This window comes from Xenopus tropicalis, chromosome 2, assembly GCF_000004195.4.
Source record: "Xenopus tropicalis strain Nigerian chromosome 2, UCB_Xtro_10.0, whole genome shotgun sequence".
Taxonomy (NCBI): Eukaryota; Metazoa; Chordata; class Amphibia; order Anura; family Pipidae; genus Xenopus; species Xenopus tropicalis.
In genome coordinates this window covers 88,211,224-88,236,976 of record NC_030678.2, presented here as the reverse complement: position 1 = coordinate 88,236,976, position 25,753 = coordinate 88,211,224, and the positions used below count along the sequence as shown (strand labels likewise).

Sequence of the window (25,753 nt, the reverse complement as noted above, 5' to 3'; positions counted from 1 at the left end):
AAACTGTTCGTCTCTGTGTGTGGTGAGAGCTTGAGACTGTTGCTGAATACATACAAGGTAACCACAATCTGTGCATCGGGAAGCATGTGATAGACTTTCCCTGAATGCATTGCAATCTCTCACAATGCTTAAGGCCCCTGGCAGTTGCTCCTTCTGCCCCATCAAATGGCGCTGACACAATGAGTATACATGATAGACATTTATTAGGAAAGTCAGGGTTATGAGACGTGGCCGTGCTCACACAGTCTTTTAGTCGTTTGCCCCCAAGTAAAACGCAGCTGGGGATAGCCACATCCCGGCTGTGTGCCAGCGTGATGTCTTTGCAGACCAGTTCACAAACCTACTCATCCAGCTCTCAGTGCCTCTGGCCCAAAACATGGCTGTGTAATGGTTATATGTTATATACACAGGGGTCTTTCTGTTTCTTATATTAACTCCGCTGGCTATTCTCTAGTTTTGGTTCTCATCCACAATTATGAATAGACTTCTTCCTTCTCCACAGCATTAAATCTGCATAAAAAATGTCAATGATCTATTGCCTTTATTCATTTATTTATGCAGTGGCAGACTGCTACCTAATTTGAACGTGTGCGTAGAAAAAAGAATGTTGCTTGATAGATTCAGCCTTACTTCTTTGTAAAGACATTGTGATATATTTAATAATGCATGTCAATTAGCAATAATTTCAATAGAGAACTTAAAAATAACCCATGTGTACTATTATAAGGGTTTACACGTATACACACATATGGGTTGAACCCAGACTAGGAGATAAAAAGTTTAATCAGAAGGTCTGAGCAGTACAATACAGAATGTGTGCATGCAGGATTAAAGCGCATACAATATGGTCAGCATCAGTTTCATGCAGTTGTAGGATTAGGTAGAGACATTTTGCAGAGGATTTACAAAGCACTGTATACTCTGCTGTAAATCTATGTGAAATCACTGCCAGTGTTGTTGTGAAATAGAATTCTTGGTGCAGAATGTACAGTTTGGCTATAGTTTCATAGGTGTGCAGTGGTTATGTACTGTATATGCACATTTCCCTGTTAAAATCCAGTATATACAAGATAGTACATAGCAGACCAAAAGACTAATTTACGTACGCAATACAATTTTTAAAGTGGGAAATTCAGACTCAAAAAATGCAATGCTTTTTTTCTTAGAAATCCAGTCTAACTACATACTAAGGAACCTATTTAGGAAAGAGTGGAATTAAAGCTTACCATAGCCCAACAGGATAAAATTTTAAAGCTCTCTTTATTTCTGTGGGATTTTTAGGGGCATTTATTAATTTTCAAAGTGAGAATTCACTATTTGATTGATATGTTTCTGAAAATCCAATAGAACTAAATAGAGGGTGGTGGAATTTTTACTCTGGTGGACTGTGGCAAGCTTTAATTTCACTCTTTGATAAATATGTTATATATGCTATGTTATATTCACCACATATTTCGTATAATGCATTACTATGGATGCAAATTAGGATGCATATTGGTAAATTACTTGCAAGCTCTAGCACATTTGTTCCCCTTCCCTGCATTTATATTCGAATGGTGTCTCATCCAGCAAACGGCATTAAAAACTACATTAGCATTCAAATTACTTGCAGCTATTAATGCAACTATCTAGAGCAGTGCTGTCCAACTGGCGGCCCGCGGGCCGCATGCGGCCCGCGACCCCCCTCTGTGTGGCCCCCCACCTGTCTGGCTGATTTGATGGCTTACCTTTGTGTAAGCTTTAAATGGTACTGAGATTAACTGGCCCCCTGCATGGTTCTCACCTCAGATTCAGGCTGTAATCAGGCTGTATTGTTTAAATATGTAATCCCCTGTGTTATTCACACCTTTTAATCTCTGCATTGTTCACCCCCTGCAGTGTTCACACCTCAGGCTCAGGCTGTAATCACCCCCATTGTTCCCCTGTTCACACCTCAGGAGCAGCAGAAACCCACAAATAATCCCTGCACACTACAAAAAGAATATATACTGAGGTGGTACTGCAATTAAAAAGTTTTTTAATATATAGTTATTGTGCAGACTGTAGGAGCAGTGCCAGCATTGTGTCACTGTATGTGCCATACACACAGGCATCATAGGGCAAGCAGAGTATGGCACACACAGGCAGGGTAGGGAAGGCAGAGTATGGCACACACAGGCAGAATATGGCACAAACCAACCAAGAATGGCAAACACAGTGAAAGTATGGCACACGCAGGCAGGGTAGGGAAGGCAGAGTATGGCACACACAGGCAGGGTAGGGCAGACAGAGTATGGCACACACAGGTCAAGTATGGCACAAACCAGCCAAGTATGGCACACACAGGCAGGGTAGGGAAGGCAGAGTATGGCACACACAGGCAGGGTAGGGAAGGCAGAGTATGGCACACACAGGCAGGGTAGGGAAGGCAGAGTATGGCAGGTTTTTGCTGTACTACAACCATTAATATGGGCATGGTCATGTGATAACATGGGTGTGGTTTCAAGTGGGTGTGGTTTCAAAAAGGGGAGTGGTCAAAACTGGCTTCCATTATCGGCCCTCCACTACGTAGGTCGGAAAAATTCCGGCCCTCGGTACAACAGAAGTTGGACAGCACTGATCTAGAGGAACCATGGAATTACCAGCAGTTCCAGCCTCATGGTATTTCCAGGGTTCAGTTAGATTAAAGTATGTTCATAATTCACCAGAGTAGGCTGAAGAGGTGCATTGGTTCTCACTATAGGTTGCAAAGGGGCATGTATGGAATTAAGTCCTAGTTTAGTATTAGCCTTACTGCATTGACTTTCCTAACTATACAGAACATTAATGTTAACTATAATTGTGCTTCTTCTCAAATTCTAAACGTAAATGATAACTTAATAATTGATCTAAAGGTAGTACTGTACTTTGGATGGGGTAGTGTTAGGTGTATTATAAATATGCCAAAAGCAAAATGTATCAGCTTTGGCTCTTTCTGTAAATAATGCAAAAGTCTTCTCATTTCACTCTGTTGGGTATTATGGAGTTATGTAGATGGCAGCCAGAAACACGCAGCCCTTTTACACAGTCCATATTTTCCACAGCTTTTATCAAGTAATAGTTCAGTATGTGCTAAATAATCAAGTCAATAAATAATAAACAATGTACATTAAAACATAGTGAGCTATGGCCCAGATGGCAGAGCTGTGCCTCCCAACATGGAAACTCTATTACATGAAACGTATTCTTGAAGTAGTTCATCTAAGCCTCTGGGAATTTATCACCTTAATGTATGGCCGGAGTTGGTCTTTTTTTTAATTATGAAATCCAGTTTGTTGCTTGTTTGTAACTTGTGATTTTGTGACCCATCTGACCCAGATACTGTATCTAATCATGTAGTTTAGAAACCATTCAAGAATGAATGAAGAGACATTTTTTTCGGTTAGAATGGCTGGATGGGACTTTCTTTTGCTAAAACACAAGGTATTTTTATATTGCCCTCAATTCAGCCACTTCAAGAGATTAGTGATGAGCGAATCTGTCCCATTTTGCTTCGCCGAAAAGATCGCGAATCTATGAAAAGATTAGCGAAACGGCAAAAAATCTGTGAAACAGCAAAACAGGCGAGCATCAAAAAAAATTACTGTACATTACACTGATTTTCCAACAGTCACCTAATGGACAAGCAGCACAGTTTAAATTGACTGCACCATTTTAGTGAAGTGTGCTAAATCACAAATCTCTTTAGCGTCACCAAGTAGCAACACTGACAAGTTACAATTGGAAATAATGTAAATGTCTGCATTATACTGAACCACTGCAAAAAATTTGCAGTAGGTTGAATAACTCTATGGGGCTGATTTACTAACCCACGAATCCGACCCGAATTGGAAAAGTTCCGACTTGAAAACGAACATTTTGCGACTTTTTCGTATTTTTTGCGATTTTTTCGGCGTCTTTACGAATTTTTCGTTACCAATACGATTTTTGCGTAAAAACGCGAGTTTTTCGTAGCCATTACGAAAGTTGCGTAAAATCTGGCGATTTTTCGTAGCGTTAAAACTTGCGCAAAAAGTTGCGCTTTTTTCATAGCGTTAAAACTTACGTGAAACTTTGCACCTTTTAAGTTTTAACGCTACAAAAAAGGCGCAACTTTTCGCGTAAGTTTTAACGCTACGAAAAATCGGGCGATTTTACGCAACTTTCGTAATGGCTACGAAAAACTCGCGTTTTTACGCAAAAATCGTATTGGTAACGAAAAATTCGTAAAGAAGCCGAAAAAATCGCAAAATACCGATCATTACGAAAATAACGCAATTGGACTCATTTCGACCCGTTCGTGGGTTAGTAAATGTGCCCCTATGCACTGTTTATTTTGTATACAAGAATTAGTTTTAACCTCTTATCTAATAAAAAGGCACTACATTTGTCCAGGTAAAGTAACCTATTTCAAGCAATAATTTTAATAATTAAACAGGTGACAAGTAAGGGTGAATACACACAAAGTTACTAGTAGCAGCTACTTTTCACAGCTACTAAAATAGACAATGCTGATCATTTACTGACAATTGACTCTGACTATGGGGCACATTCATGAAAACGCGAGTTCCAATCTCGAATGGGATATATTCGGATTGGATACGATAATTTCTTAAAATCGCAAATATCACGAATATGCTTACGAAAAAAACGTATTAGTCACGATAATATCGTATTGGCGATCCGAAAGACACAAAATTTTCGTATCCGCCATAAAATGCAGGAAAACCTTTCCAACTTTGCTCCTTCTATGCATGGTTTTGGAAGCCTCCCATAGGAATCAATGGGACTGTGCAGCTCCAACCTGGCCCAAGGAATGTCACAATACCGAAGCTTGAAAGAATCCAAAACTTTCGTATTCAGCACGACAATACGATTTTGTCGCACAAATTTTGTCGCAAAGTACGAAAAAGTCGTGAAAAATACGAAAAAGTCGCCAAAAATACACCGATCGAACGCTCGGAGCGTTCGTGGATTAGTAAATGTGCCCCATGTGTGTTTTAGCAGAGGCAATTCTCAGTATTGTCTAGGGCAGGGTATTTTCTATAGCATGGGTTCCCCACCTTTTTTACTCGTGAGCCACAGTCAAATATAAAAAGACTTGGAGAGCAACACAAGCATCATAAAAGTTCATGGAGGTGTCAAATAAGGGCTAAGATTGGCTATTAGGCAGCCTCTATGCATACTATCAGCTTACAGGAGGCTTTATTTGGTACTAAATCTTGTTTTTATTCAACCAAAATTTGCCACCAAGTCAGGAATTCAAAAATAACTACCTGGTTTGGGGGCACTGAGAGCAACATGTTAACAGCTCATGAGCCATTGGTTGGGGATCACTGTTCTATAGTTTAGTAGCCGTGACAAGTAGCTGCGACTAAGTAGCTCTTCTTGCCTTCACCCTTAATGCTACCTGCTATGGGTTACTGCAACTGGGCAAACTTGCCTTTTATTAACCCCTACTGTGTTTTTGTAAGTGGATTTAAGTTTAGTGCATATGTTGATGATATCTTAATGTGTGTGATGTGTGTTCAGTGTGTCAAGGTATGTGTATAACAAGTGAACAGCTGTCACATTTAACACAACATTAATGTCTTTCCCATGTATTACATCTCTATAGGTACTGTGATATAAAGTTTTAAATCCATAAGATGTTGATGAAAACTGTTGTTGGCTTTCCTAAGTGGTTGCTGTCGGCCACATCTTAGAACGTGATGCGATGTCTTTGGTTAAGCAAATACATATTTTAATTGAAAGCTGATTTTTTTAATAATCTATATGCACTGGGCAAGGCAAGTCCAAACTGCAAATAATGACTACTTTAGGCAATTGCACTCTTTGTGATAGACAGCAGTTTCTGAATAATAAACCTATTCAGGGAGTGTTGAATGAAAAGCAAAAGTTTAGAAGAAACTGGCCAGCTATCTATGAGGCTTCTCTCCCTATCTCTTATTTGGAAGCTCTGACCACCTCTGCCTTTCAAGAATTTCCTGAATCATTCAGTACTATTAAATTGTGGTTTTTCCAGCAACATATTCAGGTGTATAATCTGAGTGTGCAGTCTATGACATTAAGACATCAAAACACAGCTAGTGCTAATTAAAAATTAATGATAGGTAATAGGTGTTTGACGCACACGGGCTTGCAGTATCCACATCTACTCTCGTCATAGGCTACAGGCTATAATTCATGATTTTAGTTGGGGGTTTTATCACATTATTTGGTACAGCATGCAGAAAATATAAAGTATACACATAAATAATGCCTAGCCACTGGTGACTTATTTCCAATGTCATTCTAATAAAAAAAAATCTGCTTTGTACCTGTGTCTGTAATCTGTTGTAATATACTGCAGCTTTTCTGACCACCAAAATGGAAACTACCCATTAAACATTTTTATTTTATTAAATAAACAACAATACTTACATGTAGATATTAAGCTAGGGTGAGATAACTTTGGTGAGATTTAATGCCATGGTTATCATGAAGAGAAGAGGCAATGCCCCCTAAACTTCTATGGTTCCTATTATAAAACATTTACTTTGATAATTATAATGTGTAGAGATTTCATTAGGAAATGCATGAACATTCATTTAAAGCTAAGCTCTAGAGAGAATTGGTTACAAAAAAATGCATTGAAAAATTAATAATATAATTGCAGTTATGAATGTTAATGCCTTAGGGCATTATTCCCTCTAAGGGGTATATTTATCAAAGGAGAATTCGCCTCTGGGTAAAGCGCTCTCTTAATTTGTATAGGATTTTTGGGGGCTTATTTGTCGAAGGGTAAAAATAGCATTCTTTGATAAATATACCCCAAGAAACCTAAATCTCCCATGGATCACTGTGACAAGCTTTTGTATTTTTTGCGCCATTTGGTAACTGTGTCTATAAGTGAAAATTTCACAATCATATATTATTCTCTACTACCAAAGGACTTATTTACAATACCATTTGTATGCAGTGTGTACTACAGGGTTAGTATTGAATGGGACAAGGAAATCCCCTGGCATGCCCCTGCCTTGAATGTCATTCAGCTCATTTAATTCATCCAGTACTTAATAGCTTTCTAAAGTTAGGTGGTAAATACAGGCTTTCTTGCACCTGAAAGAACAGAGGCATAGGCACCTTGCCACATGGTAAAGGAACCAAAAAAAAAAAACTAGAGGGTTCTCCATCACGGGCATCTCCAAATAATAATTTTAGGACTGCAGCAATTTCTTTGTATGCTGAACATTTCCAAAAACTACTCTGTATAAAAAAAATTATACATAAAAGATTACTATAAATTACTATCAATTAGTGAATCAATTTGTGATTTCTTTTGACTATCTAATGTAGTGGTTTTGGAACATACAGCTCTTTCTGCCTTTTTGGCACTGACAAAATTAAAGGAAGTCACTAAAATAAAGGCATTTATTTTAAAAGGCATAGATGGACAGTGTTTGATGATCTATAAAATATAAGTCTAGTAACATGCTTGGACATAGTAAGCTATTTAAGTAAAATGTCTGGATCAAGTTTGTTCCATCAGTAATAGGAACAAAGCAGCCAATAAGCACATGAACAGTTTGGAAGGGACACAGCCTTAATTCCCCTTAATTCAGCAATACGAAATAATGATTTAATTCGTCTGCCATTATGATGCACATACAGAAATAGAATTTACTTCTATTTTGGCTCCTGGTTTCTTAGTAAGTGTCTCAATAAATAATGCGTCCCAGCTCTTATGTCCCACACCTCAGTGCAGAATTATTACCAGCAATTTGTATAGGTTGTCCAACTTTCCATTATGCCATTCTTACATCATCATTATGAGAAGATTTGGTATATTAGCCAAGTTTTAAAAAGGAATGATCACGACGATATTTATATGTCAGCACACAAACTATTACATATGATTCTCTCTAATTTATATGATGTTTTATCTTCAATATTTACAGTCATAGTGGATTTCTTCCTGTATTCCATCATAGACTAAGTTCCCTTTCTCATTGAATTCAAGAGATAGCGAAGCCCGAACTGTAAAAAGCCTGAGCAGAATAAATGACGTTGTAGCTATCTTGGTTATAACCCTCATATTGTGAACATTCAAGGGAAAAGATTATTTGTGGCTCTGCCAACTCCCTAGACATATTTTATATATTTATGTTTGTATTTTATTTATTGTGCTGTGCATTTGAATGGCACAAAGCTGCATAATTCACAAGACAGTGTGATAGGATTATCTGCACCAAAGAGCTTACAGATGTTTACTTACAGTACATGGAAGCAATCATATCTTTATATCTGGAGTTGTTTCGAGTGGACATCTGAAATGAGTGTCCTGCTTCAAGTTATTTTAGTCTTAAGGGAAACTGGAATGGAATAATTACGCCTGGAAACTATGTACAGGGGTATAGGCCAAATTTATGAAGTGTTGGGCACTGTTGTTTTTGTTTATTGTTTACGTAATAGAGGTCTAATCATCAGGTGTGAAAGGATGAGAGCATATTGTTCTTTGAAATTATCAAAGTGAATTTTAAATTTCTATGCATGAAAAATGTGTGAGACTGTTGTTGTGCCCAGAGAACCTTTATATGGAAATTCACCCAGGATTCTACAGCATATCAATTTCTTGTGCATGACTATACTCACTCCAGCCAACAATTCATTCCCACTTGGATTCAGTTATTGAAGAAACATTTCCTATTCTCTTTTAAGTCATATATTTCACATTTTTTTTTATCTCTGCATAATGCCACACATGTGAATAATTTAAAAAATTAGTGATGCAATTAAATTGTATTCCTACACTTTTAAATTAAGTTGAAAATGTTTGGTGTTATGTAGACCTCCATTAATTCAATGCACTAGAACTACCATGTTTCTCCAGGTTCCAACAATATTTTATGCATGCCACTTTTCTGATCAATCATAATTATGGATGCCTGATACCTATTTACCCTCAGTATACTGTTGTAGACCAGTAAATTCCTACTATTCTTTGCTGCTGTGAGTTACTACTTCCTCACTACCTAAAATGCAGTATTTCCCATTAGATAAAATGTGTCATTACAACATATAAGACATATAAGAGCACAGTGCCAAAACAGGGGCAATCCGACATATTTTTGTACTATGCACCCTGCCTGCACACTAGGGGGTGGATTTATCAAAGTGTGAGATTAGTGTTCAGTACAAAAAAAAAAAACTTCCCAACTTTCTATTCATTCCTATGGGATTTTTATAAGTGCATTTATAAAATGGTGAACTCTAACTTTGACCCATTGATAAATATGCTTCTAAAATCCCCAGGAATGAATAGAAAGTAGGAGAGTTTTTCTGTAGTGAGGTCTCATTTCACACTAAATCTGCTCCTAAATGTATGTATGTATCTTTTGGAGCACAAAGACATTCAACCGCCACCATAAATACAGTGCTGTCTGTTTATTAGGTGCAGTAGGGTGGAGGTACATAGGTGTCGCTCTTCTACACTCTACGCTTCCCCTAACTCGTGCATCATTCAGATGTGTAAGTTAAGGAATGAGAGTAGCCTGCTCTGTGGTATGCGGTAAGGACAGGGCTGGTTTACGTCAGCTAATGCTGCATTTTTTTGCAGCCAATACACAGAAGCGCTCTCTGAATGATCACTAAGGGGCAGGGTTTTGAGTCCCTTAGTGCTCTTGCTCTTCTGTCCAGGGTCTTTGCAAATTACCCTAAATATTTCATAATATATAGAAATGTACATTCCTTTTTTATATATAGATTGAATAATTTGCCCTTAGATTAAGGTAACATTATCTTCATAAATATCACTTTAAAGAATTGGAATTCATTCTTTTATCTAAACAGAAAAGTATTTAACATTTTTTGTTGTCAGAGGTATACACAGGGGTCTGCTGCTTTGAGTTTAGAAATACTGTACAATACTTTCGAAACAATCAAAAATTAAAAAAAAAAATGTTGTGTAACAGTCCAGTTTAACATAGTGGGAAAGTCTACATCCATTTTATAGATTAATGATGGTTCCCATGTAAATTAATTAAAAAAAATTGTTGTTGTTGTCTACCTCCTGGGTAGCATCTGTGAGGGGCAGAAGTGAACTAGAGACACTGCATAATAAAGCACATTCACTGCTTACATTAAAGAGAAGGAACCTGGAGGTGAGCTGATTTTCTACAAATATATTCAATGACAAAACAAAGATCTCCCAATGGAAATTTTCATCCTTTAGACAGAGCAATTAGCTAGAGGGCATCCTTTATAGAGAAAATGCTTCCTTTGATGTAGTTTATAAGACTGAAGAAACATACTTGGCTTTTTTATATTTACTGCATATCTTGTGCACTGCTAATGCCTCTAAGGCCTGTTTGTGACTTGGAACTTTGTTTCATTGGATTTTGCACTGTCACTATTTACATCCTGACAAGGTTCCCAAAAGAAATGGCTTAATATTGTGCTGTGGCAGGAAAGCTTATATATTTGCCATCCACACTAAGCAGCTTCTTGAGGCATGCTGCTTGAAAGGATTTTAATTGCTGAAGGCAAGGGACATATTGTGTGTGTTTAGACCCATGTTCAAAGATGAATTTAGTTGCATTGTTCTCTATATAACTTCAAAGTTGCCTGCTATAACTTTATGCAGTTGGTCTGTGTGTGCTAGTATGTGCATGTATGGGTGTCACCAGTAGGCAAATTCCAACAGTAATAATCTATTACCCATTAGTGACATTATTCAAGGCTAATGTACCATTGACTGCAGCAGATGCAGTTGACAGTGAGAACTGTAGTAATAAGTATAATGCCAGAAAGTCTAACCTGCAGCCCTCCAGCAGCTGATGAAAAACATCCAGTGGCATCAACAACTGGAAGGCTAAGTTGAACACTGATGGTCAATAGCAAAATTATATTTAAAAGGCTAAGAAATCAAGTACAGCAGATCACATTTCTTTGACTAAAATTATATTTTAGATGACAGTTTTACTCAAGTACATTAAGTGATCATATTCTGTCAGTTGTATCCATAATATATTAACAACCATTAACAGTATTTTTCATATGAGAAAGCAGAAAGCCAGGGAAGCTGATCACATTTTCATAGAATGCTAAGTAACAGGAAAACAATGCATTAAAGCATCCCCTGCTGTGAAAACATTGGCATTAAATGTGTTTATTTGAAAGAAAACTGGAAAATGGGTGTGGGAGGGTCACACTGGCACCATTACACTAGAATTGTTATGCCAAGCTCCAATTAGAGATCAGCAGAGTCAAATGGAACTAATATGCTAATAGATGATTTGACATTTGCTCAATTGTTTCTCTCGCCAGACTATTAAGCAGTCATAAAAAAGGGAGGAGGTTGTTTTACCTCTGTGATCAGACTTACCAGTTGGAGGTCACTCCAAGATCACAGACCTGAGTAGGACTTCAGGTATTGCATGTACTCCCATGATGCTAAAGAAATAATAAATCTATCACTTGGTACACAAATATCATCATGATGCTTTACTGAGCCAGAAACACCCCTTTCTGTTAGTCAGTACTGTGCAGAACATTCAGCTCTGTAATTACATGTATTATCATGCATTATGGTGTTTTGGTAGGCTTTTGAATAGAAATGCCTAAAGTATTAACGTAGAAAGATTAACACCTATTCAACATAACATTTTTAGCTTTTAATCGTCAAACACACAGTCTAAGGTCAGCTTGTAAGAACTTCTTATTCATTCTTGTCAATTGTCACTGGATTTGGGAGTAGTAGTTAAATGAGATTTGAAGAGTCTTAGGCTGAAGATGTACAATGTCAGCACATATGTTCTACTTTCTAAACTCGGGTTTTAGCCCCATCTCTGGATAATTACCACTTCTATTGAAAAATATGCCTAAACAATGCCATTTGTTCCAGTGATAAGGAAACAGTTTCAGATTGCCACCACTGAGTAAACACCTATTTTGTGACCACTTTGGCAGCTGTTTGGGGGAAATTGCTTGACTGCATTTTTCATGTAGGGTTAATATTATACCGTTTAATATATGTACATTCTTATTCTTGACATCTTTATTGTGGCATAGAAATATATACCTTGGTTGAGCTTACATTTCTAATTTGTTTTGCTTGCCCTCCTCTCTGAAATCTTGCAGTCTCCTGCTTCTTTAATTTCACAACTCCATCTGGGAATGTTCTTTCTCCAAACTACCCTGAAGAATACAGCAACCACCTGCACTGTGTGTGGCTGATCATTGCCAAGACTGAGAGTCGAATTCACCTGGCATTCAATGACTTTGACGTAGAACCGCAGTTTGATTTTTTGGCAGTAAAAGATGGAGGAACACCAGAGTCACCTGTCCTGGGTACTTTTTCAGGAAACCAGGTCCCACCCTCACTGACCAGCAGTGGACATGTTCTAAGACTGGAGTTCCAGACTGACCACTCTACTGAGAAAAGAGGCTTTAACATCACTTTTACCAGTGAGTCTGAAATCAAAATGTATTGCACAAAGATGTGTTTATTCATAATAATAGTAGAGAAGAGTGTTCCATTCAATATGAAGTTCATTTAAATAAAGCTTTAGTTAATGGTAATCTTTATCACCTTTCAACCAAATTATAGCCTTTCCTCTCTTGTTTGTGGCTTAGTTATTTCGTGCTACTGAACAGACTTTAGTGAAACATCTGGCACTGCATGCCATAACATTACATGGCACACTAGTTTATGGAAATAAACCATGTTCAGGTTATGCCAAACTGTGTAAGATGAGTCACTATATTCGGAAAGTGCAACATTTTCCCCCCAGGCTCCTTTGTGTGTGTAAGGCATGAAGCAGGCAAGTTGCACTCATGACAAAAGAATCCAAGTGTATTTGAGTTTTTGGCATATTCTTCAATTACGTGTGTGATTTTTAGGTGTATAAACAAAGTAGTGCACATGGACACAACAGGCATTATTTTATGTCTGGTCAAGTTTGGGCGCACAAGACCTGGTAAGGCTATATATATATTTATGTATTTATGTCATTATATAATATATCTATATATATATATATATATATATATATATATAATACAAAAAGGTACCCCGCACTCACAGGATTTATAAGAAAATAAACAATTTTTATTGTTTATTTTCTTATAAGTCCTGTGAGTGCGGGGTACCTTTTTGTATTATCTCTATTACAATTCTGCACCCAGGCATCCTTACTTCTGATACGTGAGTGCCTGATTTCCTTGGACTTTATATATATATATTTATATATATTGGTATTTATACACACACAACTAAACACAATTGCACCTACTACTAAATGAATTGCAATGTTTCTTTTCATTTTCACCGCCAAATCATACATATATGCTGATGCTAAGTGCACATTGCATTCCTAAATATCATTATAATAATGTGTCCTTTGTCATTTGCCCATCCCTTGCACACATGTTCAAGTAATAGCTATTATATTTTGTGAATATACCCTTTAATAAGCTCTGGGCAGACTGCTTTCAAATATATACAGTTATTACAAATACAGTGGAAATGCTACACAAATATATTTAATTTAAATGCCATTTCTCTAGAGTTCTGTTTTGAAGATAACATAGGAGACTGCCTTGCTGTAGCATACTTTACTAAATGCCTTGAACTCAACAAACCTTGCTCTAAGACTAGTAGATCTGCTCTCCAAAGAACCAAATTCATTTAAACAGTAATATCCATTTCAAATCTGAATCTGTCTCCAGCCTCTCTTCTCCATCTGTTTCATGAGATGCATCCAAAAACAACATTTGGATATTTCATTTTTTTTTTTTTTTTGATGTTAAAAAACATCCGCTGAGACTGCTAAGCCTTTGGAATGAATTATGATGAATGAAACTAGATCTTGCGTTTGCAATATTTGGCAATGTACTTATTTGCAGATATGTAGCAGTACTAACCTTCATCAAATTTTAAGCTCTTTTTATTTTAAAATGATAGGGAATGATTTAAAAAAAAAAAAAAAAAAATAGCACTTCGTGTATTTCATCTAACATAATTTAGTGTGGTTCCTTCAATATTTGTAAAAAAAAAAAATGATAACACTATATCTAACTTAATATTTTTTATTAAGAATCTGGCTTTTCTGTAATTTGTTAACACATTTCTGTCAATTGTGAGTTAAATGTATATCACAGGCAGATTCATTACAGAAGTAGATTATAATGGTCTACTCGGAGCTTGCTTTTTTCTCTCTCTCTTTTTGGGGGGGGGGCATTCCAAAATTGGCATTTGGCATATTACATAACCATCATAAGTAGCCGAAACAACAAAGGATAGATTAAAGATTCAATTATAAGTAATGTAGGAATCAAATGATGTCTTCCACAATTAATATGTCATTTGCTTTTAAATACCTCAGCTTTTAGACATAATGAGTGTCCAGATCCTGGGGTACCGGTAAATGGAAAGCGTTTTGGGGAGAGTCTGCAACTGGGGAGCTCTGTGTCTTTCCTGTGTGATGACGGCTTCATCCGGACTCACGGCTCAGAGACCATCACCTGTGTCCTGAAAGAGGGAAATGTTGTGTGGAATAGTGCGGTACTAAGATGTGAAGGTAATGTACCTCCTTGAACTATCTTATAGTTGCACTCTGCCCAATGCCTCCATCCCAACCGACACGAGGACCCTGGAGCTACTGCCAATTTCAAGCTGGTAGTAATTCCAGGGCTTTTTCTGTGGGCTACGCCAATAGGCAAATCCATTGAATGACATGCAAACATTGAGTTTGTTTGGTGCAGCAGCAATTCCAGCAAATGTAATGCTGTGTTTGCCCACAATGGTGCTGTAATGGTGCTGTAATGGTGGAATAATAAATGCTGTATTGTGGGTAAAAAAAATGGCAAATTGCATCTGAAAATGCACATTGCACTCCTGGTTTACTGTAAGTGAAAATCAAGTAAGGTAAACCTTTGCTCACACTTGAGTTTTATAATAATATCCAGATCTTCTGGATAACTTTCAGTAAACAGCACTTAACATATTGCAGTTTCCAGAAAAGGACAGAGCCAAAAGACCCTTTGGTAGCAATGTGATTTTTACCTCCTAGGCTGTTGCCAGTATTGGACTTATGCAAAAAAAACATAGTCTACCACCACCCATTTCTGTCATCTTCTTCCCCTTCTTCCCCAAGTCTTATTTATTTATTTATTTATTTTTCATTTTAATTTGTTTCAAGACTCCTAAAGGCTTCAAAACCATCCTTCGCACATTGCAGACTGTTTTCCAAAGAAGTAAGATAGATGTTTGCAGTGCTGTTAGAAGGAGTCAGTTTTTGTATCTTCTTTAGCAGCGCTGAGAGCAAATGGTGTGACTAAGCTGAGGAGATATTTGCATGTGTTTGAATTAGTGATGTTTTATGCTGTTTAAAGGAAAACATGTAATTAGTTTGGTCTCTCTTGTTAATAGTTTCCCTTTTTCTCCCATAAACCAAATCAATTCACTGGTGTCCTTATGTTACAAACCCAAAGGGGTCAATTATGACTTATTAAACTTAGACAAAGAATAGATGGGGGGTAGACAGCCAGTAAATAGACATCCCAGTATGCTATAGTATCAAATTCAACCTTTTAAATTAGTGTTTATTATAGTTATAGTTATGACAACTACATATGATGCAAACTTGGGAGGGAGAGAAGGAAAACTAGAAGAAACATGTATGTGGAAGTAGAGCATTTATATACAAATAGGGAACTGTTAATTCAGGTTAGAGGATATTATATAGAAGGCTGATAGGAGAATCCAGGAATAATAAAGAGGTTTGATGGTACACAAGAGTTGGGGAGACAAAGGATGGAAGGTTGGTAAAATAAGTGGTGAAAAAATGCTATAGGGGAATGGGAATGAGGTATGAGATGGCAAGAATGAAAGGTAGAAGAGCTGAGTCACTTTGAGGGAGACATATAGGATAAATTCCCTCCAAACTTGTAGGCAATAATGAATGATATATGGAGCTGGTTTTACTTTGTGGCAAAAAATAATAGTATCTTTAAAAAAGACCACTTTATTGGAGCTCCTTATAGATACTCCCTGATCCTTGTCCATGTTTCAAAAGAGGGGTGGGTGTGTCCTGATGGTCCCTGCCAGAAGCACAGCAGAGGGGAAATAGCCAATCACAGTCCTATAGTCACCCAATCAAAAACAGGCTTCAGTTCCCTATCAGGTCCAATTAGCTGCTAATGGGTTCCTATCCTAAAGTGCAGTGCAGTTTCCCAGGCTTTGACCCCCCCCCCTCCCCTACACACACAGCCTGGGAAAGGAGGCAGCAAGAAGCGGAAAAGATTGGCAGGACTAGTACGGCTTTTGGGAAAATTGTAATAACCAAAAACACTACTTTTTACTGTACATTCCTTCTATATTTAGAGGACTATAATGCACCGGCAAATTAATTCCTTAAAGTGCCTTTCCTCATTTAACATTTATATTTTTAGCTTGAAGAAGATTTCCATCAATATGCATATAATAACAATAAACAAGCAACTATAATTCATTTCTGAAAGGATTACCAAAAGTGGTGGAAGTCCGGTTTCCAAGGAGGTTTGCATGAGTGTATGGGGTACCCCCATTGACCCTCAGGGACTGTACCACTGTTTGGACTGGATGAAGTGTTGGCAAATTGTTATTTCTTTGCCAATTCTGCAGGTAGTGGGGAGGGTTCTGATTCTTCACAGCAGCTGACTGTGGCCTTATTGCAGAGGCACTACCAGAAATCATGGAACCACATAAAAGCCATTTGTCTGGGCCCCTGCATAAATACAACTGAGTAGTACCAACACTGTGGGCCATGCCCCTAATGAGCATTAATAAAAGGTCAGTTAGCAGCTAATAGGTAGCTAGTAGGTTTTTCTAGAACAAAAGGTTAAACATGATGGATATGTTTAAATAAGCATTGCTGCTATGATGGAAATCATTTTACTAAAAAAGCAGGGGAGTAATTATAGAGGAAACAGACGTTACAACTGCTGGGAGGCCCAGGAACTATAGGGGACCCAATTGGACTCTGACTGATAAACAACTGCAATATCTATAGAAAATCAGATATTCCCAAGGGGAACTTGCTGTTGGATCCAATAACTAGTCATTCCATTGCTGAAAAGTTCATGTAGGTGACAGCTCATATAATTATTGCATGTAAACAGATCACATGATGTTACTTATAAAAAGAATTTCATATAAATAATTCAGTTAATAAATGTGCTTATAAGTCATTAAAAAAAACAAATGGTGGTTGCTGAAATTTACTTGAAGTTTTTTTAATTCATTGGTAGTAAATAAGTTTGGCATAAGTTTAAACACACCTGCCTGCCCTGTCAAGCTGCTCTGCATTGTCACTGCGTGACTGGTGTGTTATGCAAGATTCTACAAAAGCTGAAATGTAAGTTGTGGGAGTTTTTTATGAAAGTTACTTTTGTTTATATTTAAGTTTATATGTAAGTTATAAATTTGTGCTGCCTAGCAGGTACCCCCCTCTGGTTAAAATTCAACCGTGCCCCTATAACCCTTCTGATGGTAGTCATGTCATAGTCACCACAAAGTCTAATAGTTTGTCCCACTATCATTCAGGCAGTATTTGACACATGACACAATACTGTGATGTACCATTTTTTCTAGTTCTTTCTCCACAGGTTCCGTAAGGCATAAAACATATACCATAAAATATTTTATAGAGCACTGCAAGCTTCCCATACACAACTCACTCCCAACCAGTGTGAATATCCAAACATAAAAAAGAAATGGTCCCCAAGGGCATATGGCAATGGACATGGGTCATAAAAAGTCACGTGGCTGTGGTACATGTGGTACAGTGGCTTTAGGAATTGTATATAAGAAAGTTAATAACTATTTTGCATTTTTAATTGATGAGAGTTGTGTCTGGTTAACTTAAAAAAGACAATGTCATAAACTATGTTTTTCATTCAGTAGCTTATGCAGGTAGCACTCATCATTCAGGCCACAATTAAACTTTCCTTTTTAGGCCTGATCCTGGAATGTACCAAATGAGTAGGAGGCAGATAATGGTTTTATAATGCCACCAAAGTTGTGGTGTACATTAAATGCACCAGTCTAGCTTTATAAATGTAAACATGGGCACGGCAAATATGTTCACTGTGCGAATAAGTCTGCACTGTGCAAGTTTTATTAATGACCCCCTGTGATTTCTCCCATATAATCTAAAACCATTTGGCAATGATAATAGGTTAGGGAAATGCTGAGAGACAGTGGGGCTCATTTATTAACACTGGGCAAATTTGCCCATGGGCAGTAACCCATAGCAACCAATCAGCGATTGCCTTTTTTCAGCCAGCTGCATGTAGAACAATGAATGCAAAAATTTGATTGGTTACCATAGGTCACTGCCCAGTGTTGATAAATGACCCCCAGTGTCTGTAATACTGATATGTTTACCCAGTTGCCTTAAAAGTAGTGTTAGAGTCTTCAGGTGCCTATCTTTTATACTGGCAGTGTAATAAAATATGTTTTCTTTCCTAGTGGCAGCCACTGTAGAAATGTATACAGTGTGCATAAAAGAAAACCAGGTAGCTTTTACAGGCCAGTTAGCTCTACAGCTAAATGACAGAAGAATCTGTGTCCAATAACCATTCTTCATTCCCATGATAATAAACTGTTTGTAAAGCAGTGGGTTAAATTAACCTGGTGTGTTACTATAGGTGAAGCAGACAGACAAGCACAGTAACTTCTAGGTCATTTATTTATAACATGGCAGATGGGACTGCTGTCTCCATGCTAACTTTCAACTCTACAGGAAGTAGCGTGCAGGAACAGGAAAATGTATCATATAGACAAATGGTAGAATTGCCTTTTGCCAAAATGTCCACACAAGAAGTGGTTACTAAAGAAACAGTGATAACAAGGCCAGAACACCCAAGACAGAGTATTTACAGTATGTAACCATTTCTTGGCATATTCCTTGACACAGGAGCACAATCCAGCATTCACAGGGTGCCTACATGCTGGCAGTTAGGGAGGCTGGGAACCCTCCTCGGAATTTGGGGGTGAGGCTGGTACTTAAACATATATTATTTCAGTTTTTATAACTTAATAATGCTGTGAGAATGTTGTGTGTTTATCTTGAAAATATGCAATTATTCAGCATGTGCATTATTTACTGAAGATTTCTAAGATGTCGATATTTGAATTCTGCAGAGATGGTAAGGATCTAACTGTATGCTCAGCATTTTAATTCCTTATTATCACTGACACATTAAACTGCTCTGCAATTATGACCCTGTAATAATTGGTACTTATCACACACACCAATGAAGACTGACAGTCCGTGACCTTCCCATTGCTGGGACCTGCCGAGCAATCTTTGGCCTATCAAATACAGTGACTTTTGACCTTTACATATTGCAGATGCAGTGGACCAAGCATTCATTAGCATACTTCATTTTGGGCTATTTTCTTACAGGGAAAGCAATGCTTAAATAGTAATTGTATGTTAATTGAAATTGCTCTATAATTCAATGATTCAAAAGTTTCCATAACTTAATAGAAGTTAGATAGGAATAATTGTATTTATATCGGGTAGTCAGCTTTCATGATAATTACATGTATTCAGTAAAACAGGCACGGGGATAAGCTGTGTCAGAATCAGAAGATGCTGGACTCTACCAAAACTATCCAGTCTGTTTTGCATGCATATCATACATTACAATTGCACATCAGTTAGGACCCCCACCAAACCCCATTTATTTATGGGCTCTTCCAAGCTACTTGGCTTCCATCTGTTTAAATCTGGCCAACCCTAAAGCAGTGGGATCTATTGACTGGACACATTTGGGCTGTAATGAAATCGTCACCCCACCAAAACTTGTGCCCTAAATTCCACTGCAGTTGTGCTGAAACTAGTGATAGGCAGGCAAAAAAGGCATGTGCCTATTGGCTCCCACCATTGCACCCTAGGCACATGCCTCCATTGCCCTCCCTTATTTTAGGCCCTGTCTTTAATCGTTTCAATCTCCCCAGCCTTATTTTCTGTGACATTACAGTGCTTCCGGGTTAGGTTCTGGTCAATAACTTGGCTTCCCACTGTGCATAAAGCTATAAACTGGAGGGTTTAGGGTTCAGTTTGGTTTTATACCTTAGAACTGTATTCAACCAACAGTGGTGAAACAAAAGGATTGCAGGGCAGGAGGATTAACTAGGGATGTCTTCTGCATTAGATGTCTTCTGACTAGGGGTGTCTTCTGCATTAGATGTCTTCTGACTTGGGATGTCTTCTGCATTAGATGTCTTCTGACTAGGGGTGTCTCCTGCATTAGATGTCTTCTGACTAGGGATGTCTTCTGCATTAGATATCTTCTGACTAGGGGTGTCTCCTGCATTAGATGTCTTCTGACTAGGGGTGTCTCCTGCATTAGATGTCTTCTGACTAGGGATGTCTTCTACATAAGATGTCTTCTGACTAGGGGTGTCTCCTGCATTGAATGTCTTCTGACTAGGGATGTCTTCTGCATAAGATGTCTTCTGACTAGGGGTGTCTTCTGCATTAGATGTCTTCTGACTAGGGGTGTCTTCTGCATTAGATGTCTTCTGACTAGGGGTGTTTTCTGCAATAGATGTCTTCTGACTAGGGATGTCTTCTGCATTAGATGTCTTCTGGCTAGGGGCATCTTCTGCATTAGATGTCTACTGATTAGTAGTGATGAGCGAATCTGTTCCGTTAATTTGCGAAACGCATTTTTCGTGCAATCTTTTTTTCGCCTGCGTTAATTTCTTTTGCTGCCCACGTATATATTTTTTTTTACGTGTCCGCACCCTTTTTTTACGCGCCTAATTTGACGCACGGCGTAAAATAATTCAGTGCAACCAATTTTTCCATGCCAAATTCTCCCGGAAATTTCGCAAAACAATTCGCCAATGGCGAAATGCGGAAATTCGCTGCAAATCCATGCCTGGCGAAAATTTCGATCATCGCTACTGATTAGGGGTGTCTTTTGCATTAGATGTCTGCTGATTTCGCGATTTCGCCAAATAAGTCACATCAAAATTAGTGATGAGCGAATCTGTCCCGTTTCACTTTGGCAAAAAAAAATTGTGAAACTTCGGAGTGTGTCAGTGTGTGTCAGTTTCACAAAAAAAATTCGCTCATCACTAGTCAATTATATCATGCAAAAAAAGTTGCACAGTAGCCACATTTTGCAAATTTTTCACCATTTTTGTGAATATTTCAGCAGTTTTGCGACTTTTTCAGCGAAGAGAATAGGACAGATTTGCTTATCATTAACAGGCATTCTAAGCACACAGATGGCCAAACGGCCCCCACCAGCCCACTAAATAGCAACTGTCTATGGCATCTTACAGCATCCCCTCTGACATTTTACCAGAATCCACAGATTGCTAGTCTAGGCATGTTCCCATTTAAGATAACTGAGCAGCCCTAATTTGGTTGTGACATGTCAGCTTCATATGCACCTGACTCGGCTATAAGCATTCAAATTTAGTAACACGCAGAACATAGGTTTGGAAAACCATGAAGCAGCCATAAAGATGGACGGACAGAAATAAAAGCTGCTTAAGAATCTCCATGCAGAAGAATCTGTATGCTCAGCATATTATATGCTGTCTGCAGGGGAGCAGGGCTGTATTTATCCTGCACAGAGGTGTGTGCCCAGAAGGAGAGATCATAAAACAAACTCGCGGCTTGCACTTTCTATCCCAATAACTGGCACCACTGCAAAATAAAAAAATCCCTAATAAAATAGCAAGGTTAGTGCGTCAACAAGAGATAAGAGAGCCTGCAATGCTGACTAATGATATCAATCCTCCAGGCGCACAGGCACATAGCCTAGAATTTACAAAGATTTGGCACTCTCAGGAAACATTCTAAACAGGTTAACAACAGAAGCCTAGAGCTTCGAAATGTTCCATTTTATAGTGTTCACATTTAAGCATTGTTTTGTTACAAGTTATATACATATCAAATGACTAAAAGCTTCATCCAAGTTTAAAATGTTGTTTATAATTGTTATTTAACTGTTGAAAGGATATTTGGTAAGAGTTAAGTGTTTAAAGAAAAACATATCCTATATTTATATACAGCTTTACTGTTCTATAAAGCTTAATTAAACAAGTTGGCAGAGTGGTGGCAGTGAAGCCGCAGATCCTGCTTGGATTTAGCAAACATAAAATATAGGTGCTAAATATAAAAAAATTCCATTTCAATTTTAAATTTCTATTTTTTGCTCTCTGGCCAAGGAACATTGTGTTTCTGAAAATGTATTGGATTTAAGACAGACATCTTATTGGTTGCAAATTGTGCACAGTTCTCACAATACAGCATTTAGTTTTGAACTAGTAAAAAGAGGTGATTTACTTGATCACCCAAGAATATAAACCATTTGTTCTAAACAAAGATATGTATTTTTCTCTTAACAGCTCCATGTGGAGGCCACCTAACTGCCCCAAGTGGAATGATTCTTTCCCCAGGGTGGCCAGGATTCTACAAAGATTCCCTAAACTGTGTATGGGTACTGGAAGCTCAGCCTGGATATCCTATAAAGATCACATTTGACAGGTACCAGCCCCTGCCAGTGGTATTATCTATTAAGCATGATCAGTGTTGACATGTCACTGTCTGCAGCACTATGAAAGAATAAGTTATTCTTCATTGTATTGTACAAAACTGTTCAAGGGATACCAACCAGATGTTTGCTTTCACTGCTTTACCTGCAGCTGGATTAAAAAAAAACAAAAAACCATCACTGATTGGTTGCCATTGGATACTTCCCAGTGTTTATTAATAAGCCCCATTGTCATCACATAATTTGCAATCTTCATTAACATGTCATTTCATTTTTTACACAATTTTTGTATTTTTGTCCCCTTCATATTTCACTGTTTAATTTTTATATTGTTTTTAAAGCCACTGGCACTCTTGGCAATATAATCGTTTTAGCACTGGCAGCTTTCATCAGCAAATCGCCTGAAATCACACTTCATTGCCTAAAAGCACTTCAGTTTAAGAGCTTGTCACACCTCTGTAACTCAGAAACGATGTATGTTGCCTGACAATGGCTCTCACTTGTGATTTCAGATGTGCCCATTAACATACAATTACACATTGCCATTTGTGTAGGTTCAGCTCCAAGCGGGGCCAATGTGCGCCTGTGTTTTTTAACCTTGGACACCCCGCCCCTGGGATAAAGAAGCCCTGTAGTCAAACAAAATTACTCTGATTTTTAAATTCTTAGATTAAAATATATTTACCACAGCATCAGTCCATGATCAGCAGGTATTTCCATTACAAATTTATGGAGGACAAAGCAAACTAGAGAAATAAAGAGGATGTAATATGAATTAGCACACAAGCTGCTCCCAGATCTGTCCTTGACTTCCTTTTCCACTCTACTCCACTGCCCACATGCATGTGCTATATATCCATAAGAGGCACGGCAGTAGAAGAGATGAACATTTCAGATTGGGAACATGTTTATTTTCATAAACAGGCTGACCATGTGGAGTGAAGGGGAATGCTGGAGATAGATATAGAAATTATTTCCATATAGAACTAATGCTTAAAGACAAATGGTGTTAAAAGGGAGAAAAAAATAATTACCAGGTAATACCAGGTTCCAAAAATAAAACAGATTTGATATTTTTTAATCATGTTTTACAGCAACTATTTATTTGATGAAGAAGACAGAGGTAGTATGATAATTAACCTGCTGCATGTATAGCATTTTTTGTGTCTTTAACCTTTGCAGGTTTAAAACAGAAGTAAATTATGACACACTGGAAGTGCGAGATGGGCGGTCATACTCTTCGCCACTGATTGGGGTTTATGATGGAACCCAGGTGCCCCAGTTCCTTATCAGCACCAGCAACTTCTTGTACCTTCTCTTCACCACCGATAAAAGTCATTCAGACATTGGCTTCCAGATACGCTATGAAAGTAAGCTAAAACTCTGTCTCATAACTGGAAGGGAGGGAGTCAGTTGCACAGCACAGGCTGTATAACCCAACATCTCCTGTTTTGCTCAGTTCTAGCTTTTTTATTGATTTTATTGTTGTTGTTGTTTGATTTTTACTCCTAAGAAAAGCAAATTTAATAAATCTTTGTTATACAGCCTACTGCATGGAATGAATCTCAAATCTAGTCATGCAGCACCTATTCATCTGTGTAACTGTGTGCTCAGCAGGGAAGGGCTCCCCTTATAAAAAGGAATATTGGTATCACTGTGTTAGCTGCACTGCTGTAAAATGTTAAGAGAATTTAAATCTATTAAAAGCCATTCCACACTCTGCAGTCTGATCATCTTTATTGATTTTCTTTTACCATAACAACTGAAGGAATGACTTCTGGACAGCATTTTTGAATAAGAAAACTGATTTTTATACCTTCTTAATTTATATTACTTTTGTCGCCCTTTTGCTTTGAATAAGAGTTGAAAAGAGATTTCTAACCAAAATTCTCTACTGCTTCTCTCTGCAGGACCTGTTTTCAGTGAACATATTTTAGAAAAATATTTCATGCTGCCTGCATAATTTCCATATTATGATTGCTTTATGTATACTTTAATATATATAAAGCAATCATAATATGGAAATAATGCAGGCAATATTTCCATAATATGGAAAATACTAATGGAAATACTATACAAATGCAATAATAATTGCATTTGTGTAGCTGCTAGTGTATTTATGCATATGTGTAGCTTCTACCATATTGTTTGCCTTACTGAGGGAATGAAGAAATCGTGGGTAGTATTATGATTAACAAGAGACAGCAGTAGCACTACATTTAGATAATAAGCAAACATGTAAAGCAATCATTACCTGTGTAGAATAAAGCATTACTGCTGAACCTTAAACACATTTCTGACATCCAGATATTGTGTGCTACAGGTGTATTACAGCTTTTATTGTGCATCTATCACAGACTTTTTCATTGCAGTGGTAAAAATTGTGTGTAAAAAAACCTGTTTCCTCAGTACGTTACTTACTGTACGTTAATGTACTTTATGCTTTCTTAGGTCTTTTAGAATAAGTTAATATTTGAAGCACTACAAACTCTATGATGTCGCAGGGACAGAACTACCCACAGGCCGCAAACATTAGGGGGCCCAATATGACCAATAACACTGCTGTTTTAGTTTGTTTTGAGACAGAGAAAAAAACAATCTTATTAGGCTGACCACCCATATCCTTTCTATATGCTTGTCCAACCATTAAATAAGAAATAAGTATGCAAAGCTTTCCTGATCTTGATCACTGAAATTCCTCCTTGATTTACTGAATGGTTATCTCTTTTGATCTGTGCATACTTTTTCTGATCTGCATGCCCTTTTTGTATTTGAGGAGTTACATATGTGGCAACAATTTAATTAGAAAATATATGTAATGTGTAAGAAATAAATAAAAGATGGTTTTTTTAAGCTGAGTTGTTCTGTGCACCTTATTCCACAGCTGTCAAACTGCAGTCTGATCATTGCTTGGACCCAGGAATACCTGTTAATGGGCAACGCCATGGCAATGATTTTTATGTGGGCGCTCTTGTCACCTTCAGCTGTGACCCCGGATATACTCTGAGTGATAGCCAAGCTCTGGAGTGTGAGCCAAACTTTCAGTGGAGCAGAGCATTGCCTAGCTGTGAAGGTAGGAGTAAAGAGAATTGCCATAAAACCAAAAATGAAAGGCTTACCTATGTTCTTACCTATGGCATTATAGGAGGCAACATAAAATGACTCGCAGTGGCCCAATATGCATCCAGAACCACTTGTTTAATAGCAC

The 25,753-nt window shown here is 37.7% G+C and overlaps 1 protein-coding gene across 2 annotated transcripts in view; it reads left to right on the top strand.

The window, feature by feature from the left end:
• The window catches only part of csmd2 (CUB and Sushi multiple domains 2), a 554,847-nt gene that overhangs the window by 398,018 nt on the left and 131,076 nt on the right, over positions 1–25,753 (top strand). For both annotated transcript variants that reach the window (XM_018091826.2, XM_031896919.1), the window contains 5 exons: positions 12,118–12,444; positions 14,364–14,558; positions 22,400–22,538; positions 23,728–23,915; positions 25,430–25,618. In XM_018091826.2, the coding sequence (XP_017947315.2) occupies positions 12,118–12,444; positions 14,364–14,558; positions 22,400–22,538; positions 23,728–23,915; positions 25,430–25,618 (1,038 nt within the window). The remainder of the gene's footprint in view (positions 1–12,117; positions 12,445–14,363; positions 14,559–22,399; positions 22,539–23,727; positions 23,916–25,429; positions 25,619–25,753) is intronic.